We start from the raw sequence: 15,787 nt of genomic DNA, 5'->3' as shown, positions 1-15,787 counted from the left end.
TTATTTTAATGTCAATCTTGTCCTGAGTTTTCCCACCATTTGACGATAATGATCACATTTAATGAAAGAAAAAGGATTCTCCGTAGCACTATTTAAATACTCTATAGCAAAATGTTATATTGGGTATTTTTGTATTCGATATCTTTATTTTATTATTTTAGTTTTCAACACAAAGATAATGCTGGAAGTGTGAATTTCCCTACAGGGATGAATAAAGTATCTATCTATCTCTATCCATCTATCTCTCTATCTGTCTATATTTCTCTATCTCTATCTATCCATCTCTCTATCTCTCTATCTCTCTATCTATCTATCTATCTATCTATCTATCTATCTATCTATCTATCTATCTATCTATCTATCTATCTATCTATCTATCTATCTATCTATCTATATATATCTATCTATCTCTATAACTATATCTGTATCTCTATCTATCTCTCTCTCTATATCTATCTCTATCTATCGCTATCTCTCTAGCTCTATCTATCTCACTCTATCGGTCTCTATTTATCTCTATCTATCTCTATCTCTATATCTATCCATCTCTATACCTATATCGATCTATATCTATCTATATCTAGCTATCTATCGATCTATCTCATTTTGAGTATTAATGCAAATGATCAAATCTTGTGCCTAGAAATGGGACATTATGTATCGCTTTGCTTTCAATTCTGTGTGTTTCAAAGTCAATTTGATGAATTGGATAATTATTTGACAATCAAAAAGAAATATAACATGGGATAAACCAGTGGTTGCATGGCACAATGTGGGCTTAATATTCGGTGTCAGGTTGGGAAGAGCGAAGGGGAGTCGATGTTTGGTGAATGTGAGTGTGTTCTTGACTCCGGCAACCTCCCATTAGGGGGATACGCCTTCAGTATATCGATAGATAGGTCATCTTTTTTTCCTTCCGGCCCTGTTGCTATTTTTTGGAACCCACTCCAGTTGGCTTACTTGTGGTAAAGACAATATGAAGCACAAAAATGATTTCATAATAGATATGGTCTCACAACACAAAATCCATTCTTCAATATAAACTGAATATTGTGCTTGTGCTGACAACCTTTTCTATCTTTCTTGACAGGAAGTCGATCCCATGCAAGCGATCGCGGTGAGTTCAAACCAAAACGCAAACTTCGACTGTTGGTATTTTCTTTTCGATCGTGTTGCTAAACACATCGCATCGCAAATTGAAAAATTCACCTGAAAAAAAGGGTCAAAGCCAAAGACATGTACCCAAAACAACTTTGGACACTTCTTCTATCAGTCATATTTGACACGATTCTAACGATCATCACATTGATTGAATCACGGCGTATACAGTATTTCACATTTTCTGAAAAGGTTTTGCATTTTTCTCTTCCAATAACAAAAATGCTTCTTCACACTTGTCCTCAATTTTGTTGGCATACTCCTGTACAGCTTTCGTACGTGTTTATAAAGACAAAACTGAGATAAGTCCATGGAACAGTTGGGCACAAGTGAGGTCCATTCCAACTTGGATATTAAATGTTCAGGATATTCATTTCACTTATTACAACACTTAAGTTTCGTTGCCGATTATACATTGACATTGTTGTTCCGTCTGTTACGGCTTGTTTTTCCCCCCTAGTCTACGGAGAATATGAGCGTTTCCATCACCTTCTTCCGACTTTTCCGAGTCATGCGATTGGTCAAACTTTTGAATCGCTCGGAAGGAATCAGGAATCTGCTGTGGACCTTCATCAAATCCTTGCAGGTCAGTTTCGAACGGCCGGTGATGTTTAGACGAGCACTTACTGAATTTAACGTCCGAATAGCAACACGAGGATATGGCGGCTTGGACATTTAAAGGGACAGTGTGTATCCTTCGACAAGATGGCACTGTAGTGTCTCGTATACAGCACAAAAACGAATATTACCTACAGAGATTCAAAGTGACCAAAAAGCACTGTTTGTTTACCTTTGTTGCCCCATCTTACAAAAAGAAATGAAAGAAAAAGACAAGAAGGAAGTAAGAGTGGGTGAAAGAGGAAAAGGAAGAAAAAAAGAAGAAAATTGATGGAAGGAAATACAAAGAAAAAAAAGAAAAGGGGAACAGAAAAATAAAATGAGAAATAAACGAAAAAACAACATAGCGAGAAGAAATAAACTAAGAAGAAAATCACATTTTTTTCTCAGTTTTTTTTTTGCCTAGCCATTTGTGAAGAAAAAAGAAACTCAAAAAATGGAAGAATAAAAGGCAAAATGGAATAAAAAGAGAAGAAAAACTGCAGGAAAATAGCAGGAAGAAATTTAGAAAAGAAAAAGGAAAAATTTGGGGGCAAAAATGACGAAAAATCACAAAAAGTCTCAAAGGACTGCACAGGTTACAATGACACCATCCCCTGATCTGAAACCAACAAGGGGGCAATGAAAAACCAAAACCTCAGGATGAGGAAAAAAGAAACCTTGAGAAGGGGCCCCACAAGTACTCGGCCCACTTCAAGGATGACAAGCGTTGGGGAAGATTAAAAGAAGGGTTTTCTTTCCCACTAGGAGACACGATATAATAAACACTGTCCCTTTAGAAAAGAAAGAAAGTGCATAGGGATAGTTGATTGGAAGTCTCCATTGAATAGATTTTAAAGTATCGACTTTCTGCAGGCTCTTCCCTATGTGGCCCTCCTCATTCTGATGCTCTTCTTTATCTACGCCGTTGTGGGAATGCAGGCACGTGGCTTTTGTCCTTTTTCTCTCCTCTAAAATGGCTCCGTTGGCATGTAGCTAATTTCCAAATGTTGTAATTTCCGTCTAGATTTTTGGTAAAATCGCACTGGTTGACGGCACCTATATCAACAGGAACAATAACTTTCAAACCTTTCCGCACGCCGTGCTGCTGCTCTTCAGGTCAGTGCTCCCACATCAAGTACGGCCTTAGAGCATTTTCCCTTTTCATCTCGCCGTTCCGTTCTCAATCTTTAGCCGAGATTTTTCAAATGAGTGCAATACAATACTGTACTTTGACTATGTTTGAAAAGAAGGAGACAATTGTTATTGTTTTTTTAATCCTTTCACCGTTCAGGGGACAGAAAAAGATCTAAGCCCGGGCTCTCCGACCCTTTTCGAGCGTCCAGCTACTTTTTGCTCCCACTTTCATATACATTTATAAAATAGCAACTTAGGTGGTTTGCTAAATAGCTAAAAAGTAGCTTGATAGTTAGCTCGGAAAGTAAACAGGTAAAAAACTCAGAGGGAGCTAAATAGCTAGCTAAAACAATACAAAGACATCTAAATAGCTAGATAGAAAGCACAGCTAGAAGTTAGCTAGAAATAAGGCAAACATTTACCTTGATCACTAGCTCAAAAGATCAAATGTTAGATAGCATGCAAAAAAATGTAAAAAGCTTGCTAGAGGTAGCTTGAAAGTTAGCTAGAAAGCTATACGGGTAAAAAAAACTAAAAGGCAACTAGAGAGCTAGCTATAAGAGTAAAAAGCATTCTCAATAGTTGGATTGAAAGATAAAAACCAAGCTAGATAGCTAAAGGGAAGCCAATATTTTGCTTGATAACAGGCAAAAGAGCTCAAATGTTAGTTAGGTAGCATGCAAAAATTGTAAAAAGTTAGCTAGGTAGCTTGCTAATGATCTAAAAAGGCAAGGATATAGCATGCTACAAAGCTAAAAAGGTAGCCAGATAGCGCGCTAAAATAAAGTGACATCTTTTAGCTCATTCGCGTTATAAAACCCATGAATTTGATATGATTTTGTTGTTTCTCCTGTTGAATAAATCAATCAAAGGATGAATTAATACATTTGGTTATACTGTACAAGAATAAATGATCATTCTACTCTCTTAGTCACTTAAAATAATGATCATCACTTGAATATAATTCCCACAAATCCAATTTGTAAAATATCACCTTATTATGTGACTACCAGCTTAAATATTAAAAATGGGGTTACATCGATCCAGTCAACCGATATCAAATCATTTTACAAGAAAATCACAATGACCCGACACTATAGTGATCTAGCAGCACCTCAACTGTCCAGAGAGGGCACTGCGTCAGAGACTCCACGCGTTCTACTTGAAAACGTGACTTTAATGTTTTGTTCTTTTTCAGATGCGCCACGGGCGAAGCGTGGCACGAAGTGATGCTCGCCAGCATGTACGGCAAGAAATGCGACCCAAAATCCGATTTCCTGCCCGGTGAAGAGTTCACCTGCGGCTCCAATTTCGCCATCGTTTACTTTATGAGTTTCTACATGCTCTGCGCTTTTCTGGTGAGCTTTTGACATCACGTTCCGCGTTCTCTGACCAGAAACTCGTCACGGATGTCCTCGGCAGATCATAAACCTGTTTGTGGCCGTCATCATGGACAACTTTGACTATCTGACCCGCGATTGGTCCATACTGGGACCCCAGCACTTGGACGAGTTCAAGAAAATTTGGGCGGAATACGATCCCGAAGCCACGTGAGGATTTTGCTGCCTTTAGGAGTCGTAACCCAAAAAGTCGTATATCGTGCGTATCGAGGGACAGATTGTATTAGGTCGCTGGACAGTCCGGTGAGACCAAAATACCAGTACAGAGGAGTACAAACTACGGAGACTATAAAGGACCAGAAAGTATAAGTCTTATTTTCTGCCAAGCCTTTGACAAAAAGAAAATACAAAAATGGAAGGAAAAAATTAGTAAATTAGTTAAAAAGGAAAAAGGAAGAAAAACAAATTTAATGAAAAAGAAAACAAAGGGGAAGAAGAGAGAAAAAAAGAGAAATAAATGAAAAGAAGGAAATGGGGCGAAGAAAAAGAAAAGAGAAAATGACCAAAAAAAAACTAAGAAGACTCAAAGTGACCAAAAATCATCAATTTCTTTCTTCTTCTGCCAAGCCTTTTGCGAAGGAAAAAAGAAAGAAGTGAGGGATAAGCAGCTTCAGCGACACACTTGTATCACAGTCTTGTTCCACAGATAAACTGAGGAGATCATTTTTTCCTCATGCCATGAGGCTCTTTACCCCCACATTTGCATATTACCCTATTTTTAATAAAGTGTTTATTTTATGTAGCACTATTTAAATAATCTATATCAGCATATTATATTGGGTATTTTTGTATTCTATATCTTTTATATTATTGTTTTATTTCTCAACACAAGGATACTGCTGGAAGTGTGAATTTCCCTACAGGGATGAATAAAGTATCTATCTATCTATCCATCTAAAGAAAAAAAAAAGGGAAAAGAAGATGGGGAAAAAGGAAAAAAAGAAACATTTTTTTACACAACGCTTAAAGGGACAGTATTGTTATGAGTTGACCATTAGATGTCACTGTACATATTATTTATTCATTTGAAGTACTTTTAATACAAACATTTTTTTGAGCCTGGTGGGGCCAGATGTGGACATATTGTTTTATAATTATTATTTAGCGCTCGTTTTGGGATCAAGAAGTTGCAGGTTTGATTCCCGGCTCCTCTGTGTTATATTTTGAAGTGTCCTTGGGCAAGACACTGAATCCCTAATGCCCCCAATAAGCAAGTAGGCGCCTTGCATGGCTGCACGACCGCTATTGGTGTGTGAGTGTGTGAATGAATAAGTGTGAAGCACATTGTAAAGCGCTTTGGGGGGTCTTCATTGACTTGAAAAGCGCTATAGAAATGCAGATTATTATTTACAAAAATGTTTAGAGGAAGGGGACATTAAGGGACATTGGGGACAAGTGTGGGGACGGAACAACATGTTTTCGATTGTTATACTTCAAAAAATACTGCGGGCTATATAGGGCCCTTTGGCTGTAGTTTTCTTATTATTTTGGGGGCGGCAGTAGCTCAGGAGGTAGAGCGCTCGTCTTGGGATCAAGGGATCCCAGTTCGAATCCCGGCTCGTCTGTGTTACATGTCAAAGTGTCCTTGGGTAAGACACTGAACCCCTAATACCCCCAATAAGCAGGTTAGCGCCTTACATGGCTGCAAGGCCATAGGGAAATGTGGAGCACATTGTAAAGCACTTTGGGAAGTCATTGACTTGAAAAGCGCTATATAAATGCAGATCATTTCATTTCATATCTTATGAAAAATTTGTTTTTATGCGCGTCACAAAAAGTAGCACCTAAAACACATTTTTTATTGACATTTTTCATAAAAGACTTTGTTCAGCGGGCCTGATTAGCAAACCTTGGTGGCCATAGGTGACCCTCGAGCCATACTTTCCGTGTCCTTTTTGAAAAATAAATTTTGATGGCGAGAAACTGGGAACAAGAACTGGCACCAAAACAACATTTTTTTGGTTATACTTTCATCTGTAACTCTTTTCAGCGGGCCGAATAGAATGCCTAATGGGTCCCGCGGGCCCCGGTTTTCCTACCCTGTAGTATTCTACGTTCTGTTCCTAGCCATCAGGAATTGGCATCACTATTCTTGGAAACGATCAATTCACACCGACAGAAAAAAAGATTCATAAAGCAGCGTGTCAATAAAAACAAAATGAAGCACTGTATTTGTATTTTCCTCCCGTAGGGGGCGTATCAAGCATTTGGACGTGGTGACCCTCCTGCGACGGATTCCCCCGCCTTTGGGTTTCGGGAAGTTTTGTCCTCATCGGATCGCTTGCAAGGTAGAGACTAAACTCGCCTGGAAAATAATGAAATGGTGAAAAGATTTACTGCTGCACAAAGCTGGGAATCTGCACCTTGAGACTAATTGGGGGTTTCCTAATGGTTGCTGCTAAATGTTAGTACCCGATTTCAACATGTACTTCTTTTTTTATCGCATTATTTTTATAACCGGGGGCAGTTTTCTCAGCACTGAGTTTTTCTTTTCTTTTTTTTTGCCTATTTATCCTGATCCTCACGGGGTGTCGTACAGACCCAAGCGCGGGAAACAAGGGATGCGGTCTAATCTCACTAGGTGGGACGTTTATTTAAACAGCAAGGACAAAAGACTTTACTGGCGATAAAGAGATCTGGGATGGCAAAAATCTTGAAGTCGATCGGAGGGGCAGATCTTGGGACGAGGAGGGTAAACTTGAGAGAATCTAGTATCATACTTTTACTGAAGTAATTATTTAGATCAGGCCCGATCTCGATTCTAGTCCCTTGGATACAATTTGCCACGGATATAATCTTGTTACATCGGTGTCGAATATTGACTCCAAAACGTACCTGAATGCCCACAGATATAAAAAACAAAATCTGCCAAAATATTTTTTGCATCGTCGGACGTTCCTCGTTGCAATCCGTCTGTTTCGCCACCTACATGCAATCTCGTTAAATTATTTCCGATATGGCCCTCAGCCTCTTCGATTGACACCATTTTCAGCCAATATCGGGCTTTTTTTCACGGTCCGAAGCCCACATTCAGTCTACAAGGGCCTGTATTTAGCTTCGTATATCGTTAGCCAGTAGTAACGGATGCCAACGACGATTGACACAATAGTTAGCCAATGAAGTTCTGAAAAGAACGATACCCGTTTCTCCAAAGTGTATTCAAATTAGACCCGAAATAAACGCTCGCAACGCCACTCCTGATTCATTTTTTACACGGAAGTTTGCACAATCATTGAAGGACTACTAGAAAGAAAAGTTAAACATTTGCACCTTTTTTAAAATGTCTCAAATTTGGCCAAAGTAAAAAAATGCAAATTCAAGGTTTTTAGGGCTATGAACTGGTTGTCTCCAAATTGACACTTCTGGAAACGCCTTAATCTAATCTTTGGAAAAATGTGTTAAATACAATGTTCGGTTCTACAGCTTGTGATCAAATGTGACAAGGTACCAGGTAGGGCTTCAAGCCATTGTCTCATGCTACAACCTTCTGTTGGTGTGCGAATACAAACATAAAAAATTCAACATGACCAGATGTTAGTTGCACTAACGGTGATTATTTCAGTTTCGGTGTTTTACCTTTCAAAAGAGACCAAAAGTGTCCATATTCCTCAATCGCTTCAAGAAGAGCATTCAATTATCTTTGGGTAAGTCTTGGATTGGGATTTGAGGCCAATTTTACAGGAACAGTAAGGAGTTGAGAAGAGTGTTGGAGTGGCAGGTCTTAAAGCGGAGTGGAGGGGGAGAGTGAAAGTCTCCAGGAATCAAAACGGTTAAGCAAAGTAAGGCCCCAGGTATTCATAGCAGAGGTGGCTGATTGTCCAATTGAAAACACCTGGGGAGAGGAAAAGTGCCATCTTTTGGGGAAAAGATGGACTGCAGGGACCAAACCATGACGGATAGTCTTTCATCACATCTCCTCTTCAAAGTCTATATGACATGTTTTACTTTGAAGTGCCAGGTCTAATCTCGTTGTACACAATGTTTCACGACATTGATGTCAGTGGAAATAAAGACAAATTCACTTCAAATACAAACTCTTTCTACTGTACATTTATCAATATTCAAGAAAAAGTGAAGGAAAACAAAACAAAAAAAGGAAATCAGTCATGAAAATGCTAGGAGGCATTTATAAATGTTTTGCGAATAATACACCGCTTTGTATTTATGACAAAACTCTCTTTTATTCCCCCCTTTCGCTGAAAAAGGGACACTCTGTCGCCATAAACCTATTCTACTCTTGCTACTCTTGCTGATTCTTCAAGCCTTAAAAGGCATTGAATCGGTTATTCCAAAAATAAGGCCTTCGTTGGCATTGAAATGTCTTCAATCCAATTTTCAAGTCTTAAAATGTAAACACATTCATATGATTCCTATCTAGTGAACTCAAAACATTTATCAAAGTCATTTTTCATGCCTCATGGACGTAACAAGAGAGGTTCTATAGAATTAGTAGTTTTCTGTCAGTTCTGACTGAGGGTTCGTACGGGTGCTTGAAATCTGGGTCATTGCTTGTTATTTTAATGTATTGTTTTCAAGGCCAGGAACTATTGGAGTTAAACCGATAGTTTGGTAAGCATTTTCTTGATCTAAATAATTACTTCAGTAATGCTTGAATTTTGGGTGAAGTGCTTAAAATGCTTAAAATCATTGTCATGTTTCTGGGAAGCCTGACTCGATAGACCCAGCATTAAACAAAAAAGAACCCAAATTAAAAAATGATAATGGTGTTGTCGGCTGAGGCGTCATCGCCTCCTACAGGTGCAATAGGACAGATGCATCAAATAATACAAAAAAGAGATACATCTCTTCACAATGGGAGTCATATGCAAGATATGTCATTTGCATAGATTTTTCTTTCTTTTTCGCCAAAGGTTTGCTACATGCTACAACTAAACAGGGCATTGAAAATGTGTGTTAATGCTAAGATAACATATCAATTATGGAGATTCATCAGGGCCATGCAAAAAATGAAGGTTGTGTTTCCCTGTGGTAAATTGTAATAGGAGGAACTTCCTGCAACTGAAAATAAAAGCTACATATTACCGTCATTTTTGCCCGACATCCATTCGTCTCCAAAAATATTAACAGATCTACAAATATTTTCGGGATTACCTCAAGATCTAAAAATCATATGTCTTGATAAATGCACAAGAGAGGCTAAAAAAATCGATCCTCGCAATACATGACTCGTTTCCGATTTCCTCTTTTAACCGTACTGGAAAAATTGGGAGATTGGTCTTGAAAGTGTTTAAAAATTGCTTGAATTTGCCCATGAAAAGGGTGTACTGTAGACTCCGTTTTTATAAATTTGATTTTCAGATGGAAAGTTTCCAACTGGACCAAAATGTGGTTTAAAAAAATCTATTTTCTCTATCTACCCTGGTCATATCCCTCAAGAGGGGTGACCGACAGAAAGAAAATTAAAAAAGGAGATTGAAGCAAAAAAACACAGACAAAAAGTTTTGGGACCATGGCCAACCCAAATGCCCAAACAAGTGAAGCACTTCTGCACCCTAGTCAGTCACGCTTCCGTCCCTCCAGATGAAACGAGGCACAAGAAAGCGGCCGTGTCACTGGGGTCAGGGTGACAAAAAACACTCTTCCGTTCAACAGCAGGGCCCGACAGCTTTCGCTGGTTTACCCCTCCCGCATCATACAGGTGCCCTGCCCATCCCTTAGAACACGTCCAAACATCCCACTATCCTTCTACAACTTTTACAACCTCTCCACTCATTCCTATCACCAACTAGAGGTCTAACTTCCACTAGATTACGACCTCTTTCCTGCAGTGCACTCATAACACCATCCATCCACGTCAATCGCGGCCTTCCTCTTGGTCTCCTTCCATTTACTTCTGCTCTGTAGATCCTCTTCAACATTCGCTCCTCATCCATCCTCTCCACGTGTCCAAACCAACCGAGTACCTTCTTATCCACACGCTTGCTCAGTATCACTACTACCGAGATCTGTCTTCTGTCTCTCACAATTTTCATTTCTTAATCTATCCAATCTTGTCACTCCTAACATACTCCTCAAACGCATTTAATTTCCTTCCCAAATCTGGGTTCAGGCTCCAAGTCTCTGCACCATACAACACAGTTGGCACAATCAGACTCTCATACAGTCCCCTCTTAACATCCATACTCATACTCTTGTTGCTCATCACTCTCCTCAGAGCACCCAAAACCTTGCTTCTTTGATTCATTAAAAAAAAAAAAAAAACATTTTTTTTTTAAATTGCCTTATTTAATTGTGTTTTTTTTTTTCCAAAAGGCATTAAAAACGTCTTTAAAAGTCTTGGTTTTCTTAAAAAGAACATTATAGAGAAACTGTGTCAAGAGAAATTTGTCTGTGATGAAATGATACAAAACCAATCAATCTAAGACGTAATAGTAAGTTCTGATTTAATTTATTTCCTTCCATCCATCCATCCATTAGCTGCATTGCTTATCCTCAGTAGTGTCTGCCCATCCCAGCTCTTTTCGGGCAGTGGGAAGTGGACACCCTCAACTGGTTGCACACAGGGACAGACAATTCACTCGCTCGTTCACACCTAGGGACCATTTGGACCGGCTAATTAACCTGACATGCATTTTTTGGAATGTGGGAGGAAACCCATGCAGGCACAGGGAGAACATGCAAACTCCGCACAGAAATGTTCAATCTCATGACCTCAGAACTGTGCTGCACACTCACTAACCACTGCGCCGCCGTGCTGCCCAGTTTCTTTCCTTTTTTCTGATATGATAAAGTATAAATGACTGAACACATATCAAGCATTTTGATAGGAAAAGTATTAATTATTTTTAATTCAATCTTGATATTGTTCCTTTTTTTCAAAAGTGATAGAAAAGCACATTACCGTGTGTGTTTTTCAGAGGCTAGTGTCCATGAACATGCCACTCAACAGTGACGGAACCGTGACCTTCAACGCTACGCTCTTTGCCTTGGTCAGAACTGCTCTCAAGATCAAGACCGAAGGTTTTCCCTTTTTCTTTTTTTCCTTAATTACCAATGACTGTATCTACAGAGAAGCGGTAGTGCCAATTGGAATGACTGTATTTTACGGATTAGAAGGCTCTCAGAAGTAGATGTTGCACCAGGCAAAACATGCATTCATTCATGTCAAGTCCCACTCGGAGTATAAGTCGCATTTTTGGGGGAATCAATTTGATAAAAACCAACACCAAAATCAAACGTGTCAACTTGAAACATAAATGATGAATGGGCTGAATTTCTATAGCGCTTTTTTAAGACCTCCCAAAGCGCTTTACAATGTACTTCACACTTTATCCATTCACACACACTCACGCAGCGGTATAGAGTTAGCCACACAAGGAGCCTACTCGCTTATCGGAGGCATCGGGAATTGAGTGTCTTCCCCAGACGAGCCAGAAATCAAACCCGCGACCTCTTGGTCCCGAGACAAGAGCTCTACAATGTACCTCACACTTAACCCATTCTCACACACCAGTCGTGGAGTCAGCCGTGCAAGACGAGCGCTCCTCGAGCTACTGCCGCCCTTGAAAGGCAATTTCAAATTCGAATGAGATAAAGAACAGGGTATACTGACGATACACGTACGTGCATATGTTAGTCACGATCATTGGGCACAACTGAACATATTACCAGTTATTCAAATAACTCCGGCATATAACTATCAGTAAATCTATCAACAAATCACTAAACCCGATCAAATCTTTATCCTCTGTGTCACTTTTACCGGTATACAACTCCTCCAAGACGATAAGCCGCTTCAAAAAATGTCCTCCCCACAACAAGACACGGTTAAAATAATCAACACGGGCCTTGAGCGCCCTCTTGCAGCTTAGTGTTAAAATAACATGTGAAATGATAAACAGTGTCAGTAATATAAATGTAAAACTCAAATATAGAATGATGTGCTAATAATGTCACATATAAGTCTCACCGGTGTATAAGTCGCAGTTTGCCTCCTCCAGGTAACTTTGAACAAGCCAACGAGGAGCTGAGAGCAATCATCAAGAAGATCTGGAAGAGAACCAGCATGAAACTGCTGGACCAAGTCATCCCGCCTATCGGAGGTACCGCATCTATACGCAACTCAGACAAGTCAAGTTTATTTGTTTGGCCCTTAATCACAAAGAGTCGCAAAAGGCTACACAGATCAAAGACTATTGCAAACCACAGACTATTATGACAGCATCCCCGATCTAAAACCGACATGAAGGAAAATAATACACAGATATTGTTAACATAAAATTTAAGTTATTCTTATGCTATGGAATAGAAGTGTGTTTTAAGCTTGGATTGAAACATTTCCACTGAGGTTGGAGATCAAATCTCAGGGGGAAGAGAATTCCACAGCACTGGGGCCCAAATGGAGAACGCTCTCCAACCTGTGGATCTCTTCTTGCCTATTGGGATCACGACTAGACCAGTGTTTTAAGAGCAAAGGCTCTGGACTGAAACATTAAATCTGAAAGATATGAGGGAGCAATTTCATGCATGATTTGGTATAATACCAACAGAACCTTCAAATCACATCTTAAGCTAACAGGGAGCTAATGCAGGTTCGCTAAAATCGGGGTCATGTGATCAAACTTTCTTATCTTAGTTAAAAGCCTCGCTGCAGCATTTTGTACCAGCTGAAGGCTCTTTATTTTGGACTTGGGGAGACCGGAGAGTAGTGCATTACAGTCATCAAGACGGGAGGTCATAAACGCATGAATTATAATCTCCGCATCCGACTGAGACAGTATAGGGCGAATTTTAGCAATGTAACCAAGATGGAAGAAAGCAGTTCTAGGCATATTCTAAACGTATGTTTGAAAGGACAGATGACACCTAAATTTTTGACTGAGTCACTCTGAGTGATATTACATTTGTCAATGTTCAGACCCGTTTTTGAGAACAAGTCACGGCATTTAGATGGACCAATAACTACCACTTCGGTCTTTTCAGAGTTAAGGCGCAAGCAGTTGAGTGACATCCATTCTTTTATCTCAGTGAGGCAGGCCTCCAAATTTCCACAATTTGGTGTGGCAGATTCCTCCCTCGGAAGAAATAGTTGGGTGTCATCTGCGTAGCAATGAAAACTGATATTGTACTTGCAAATAATAATGCCTCATGGAAGCATGTAAATGCTGAAAAGAAGGGGGCCAAGTACTGAACCCTGCGCAACACCACAGGTAACACTAAATGGCTCAGATGTCACCTCACCATATTTAACACAGTGCTGGTTCGGTTTTCATTCGAAATGACACTTTACATTTGTGTATTTTGCTCGATGGATTTTTTACTCTTAAATCGGCTTACTGTTTCATTTTCTATGACCTGGACATGATATGTATCCACTTACTTCCCGGTTCCATTTCCTTTCAAAATATGACGTTGCGGGCCTGAATAAATTTGTGTACCCTATGTTTTTTCACTTCCTTTTGGACCCCGAGGTCACGGAGTCATTCGTCTGAACCAAACGTACCAACAATGGAGCCCTTTTCGGCTTCTCACGCGCAATCACGTTCTTCGTTTAAAAATAAGACGTCAGGAGCACAGCGAGGATCTTTGTGTGCTTCCGGGAAGCAAACACCTCTTTGTTTTTCTGTTTTCTACCAGACGACGAAGTGACAGTGGGGAAATTCTACGCCACCTTCCTGATTCAGGATTATTTCCGCAAAATGAAGAAAAGACAGGAGGAATACTACGGTTGCCGGCCCTCCAAGAAAAGCGCTAGCGACGAGATACAGGCCAGATATTTCTTCTCTGGGGGATGCCGCGCCTTCGCCTTTGCAAATGTTGCCGGGAGCAGCAAGATACATAGATAGAACGATAGGACGACAGAAGGATAGATAGATGGATAGATAGATAGCTGGCAGGCAGGTTTGTGGGTTAGGGTGTAGTAAGATAGAGACAGAAAGAGGGAGAGTGTGGCAGAGACTGAGAGAGAGAGAAATCGAGAGAAAGCTGGGGGGAAAGACACAAAGACAGATGGAGTTAGAGAAAAGGGGGAGAGAGAGAAAGAGATAGAAGAAGACACTGAGGGGGAGAGAGAAGGAAGATAATGGGAACAAAGAAACATGGAGACATGAAGAGTGAGTGAAACAGGGAGAGAGAGAGAGAGAGATGGGGAGCAAAACTGAGAGAGAGAGAGAGAGAGAGATCGACAGAGTGAGGGTGAGAGAGAGACACAGAGTGAGGGAGAAAGAGAGACACCGAGTGAGGGAGAAAGAGAGACACCGAGTGAGGGAGAGAGAAAAGGAGTGAAGGAGAGAGAGCGAGGGAGCAAGAGAGAGAGACACAGAGTGAGGGAGAAATAGAGACACCGAGTGAGGGAGAGAGAGTGAGGGAGCAAGAGAGAGAGACACAGAGTGAGGGAGAAAGAAAGGGAGAGGAAGGGGGAGAAAGAAGCATGGAGAGACGAGAGGGGGTGAAACCGAGATAGACACATGGAGAGAGCAAAACCTAGAGAGAAAGACACTGAGAGAGAAAGAGGGAGAGAGATAAATGGAGAGAGAGAAACTGAGAGAGAGAGAGAAGCAGAGAGAGATGGAGGGAGAGAGAAAGCCAAAAAGAGAAAGAGAGCTAAAAAAAGTCCCATTCATAGAGCCAGAAAGAGACATAGAACTTGACTCACCAAATGTACATAAATGTTCCTATTTTTCTTTCCATGTATATTTATAATATTATTGTATGATGTGTTACACATCATTAGTACTCCCTATTTTGTTATTTTCGTGCTCATGTTTTTGTTTTCCAGGCGGGACTCCGGAATATAGAAGAAGAGGCGGCCCCGGAACTCCACCGGACCATCTCGGGCGATTTCCTGCACGAAGACCAAACGGACGGCGCCGGCGATGAAGACGTTTTCAGGGTGGGTCCGAAGTATCGAAAGGAGATTGAAATATTTTACTAGAGTCATTCAGAAACCAAATGAACCTCAATATATAATATGCCGCATGTAAGGTAGACCAGATTTTCGGGCGCGCCTCTTTATTTGGGCATCAACAAGCAGGGGGCGGGGCTTACAAATATTACCGCCGCCGTTTTACACGGTTTTGATCCTCCACAGAGACACGGCGGCCTTTTCGGTCAACCGTCGGATCCTTTTGCTGCGGAAGAGACCGCCGGCGCTCACCAGGTCGCTAGTCAGCGCCCCCTGCAGATGGCCGACGCTAACGCTAACAACAACAACGCCAAAGGTGCTCGCTTCACATTTTTCCCGTGTTTGTGTAGGCAAAATCGGTTTTGGGGGGGAGCTATTTGGAAACAGGAGGGTTGAAAAATGTGGGCCGGGTGCCCGTCCTAGAAACCGCCTAAATACATGTGGACATCTACATTTTAAATTTATTTTTTAATAGTTTCATCAAATTGGTTTTTAAATCATCCCAATTGAAGCAAAAATAAGATATTAGGTCCCCGTTTTGAACACTACATTCCATATTTAGTTTTGTAGTATTACTGTAATCGTATATACCATTTTTTGGGTATTTCGACTGTCCAATTTTTGTAGTATT

General features: G+C 40.4%; 1 protein-coding gene across 1 annotated transcript in view; it reads left to right on the top strand.

Moving 5' to 3' along the window:
- LOC148363696 (dihydropyridine-sensitive L-type skeletal muscle calcium channel subunit alpha-1-like) overlaps window positions 1-15,552 on the top strand; it is a 49,187-nt gene extending 33,635 nt beyond the window's left edge. Inside the window, exons 30-41 of the mRNA XM_088337327.1 lie at window positions 1,091-1,117; window positions 1,619-1,744; window positions 2,632-2,697; window positions 2,783-2,874; window positions 4,091-4,250; window positions 4,315-4,442; window positions 6,484-6,580; window positions 11,171-11,273; window positions 12,254-12,355; window positions 13,890-14,020; window positions 15,031-15,144; window positions 15,343-15,552. Of these exons, the coding sequence (XP_088193453.1) occupies window positions 1,091-1,117; window positions 1,619-1,744; window positions 2,632-2,697; window positions 2,783-2,874; window positions 4,091-4,250; window positions 4,315-4,442; window positions 6,484-6,580; window positions 11,171-11,273; window positions 12,254-12,355; window positions 13,890-14,020; window positions 15,031-15,144; window positions 15,343-15,552 (1,356 nt within the window). The remainder of the gene's footprint in view (window positions 1-1,090; window positions 1,118-1,618; window positions 1,745-2,631; window positions 2,698-2,782; window positions 2,875-4,090; window positions 4,251-4,314; window positions 4,443-6,483; window positions 6,581-11,170; window positions 11,274-12,253; window positions 12,356-13,889; window positions 14,021-15,030; window positions 15,145-15,342) is intronic.
- The last annotated feature ends 235 nt before the right edge of the window (window positions 15,553-15,787 follow it).

Source organism: Urocampus carinirostris, chromosome 6 (genome assembly GCF_059441175.1).
Source record: "Urocampus carinirostris isolate Australia breed hairy pipefish chromosome 6, RoL_Ucar_1.0, whole genome shotgun sequence".
Lineage (NCBI taxonomy): Eukaryota > Metazoa > Chordata > Actinopteri > Syngnathiformes > Syngnathidae > Urocampus > Urocampus carinirostris.
This window is presented reverse-complemented; position numbering and strand designations above follow the sequence as displayed.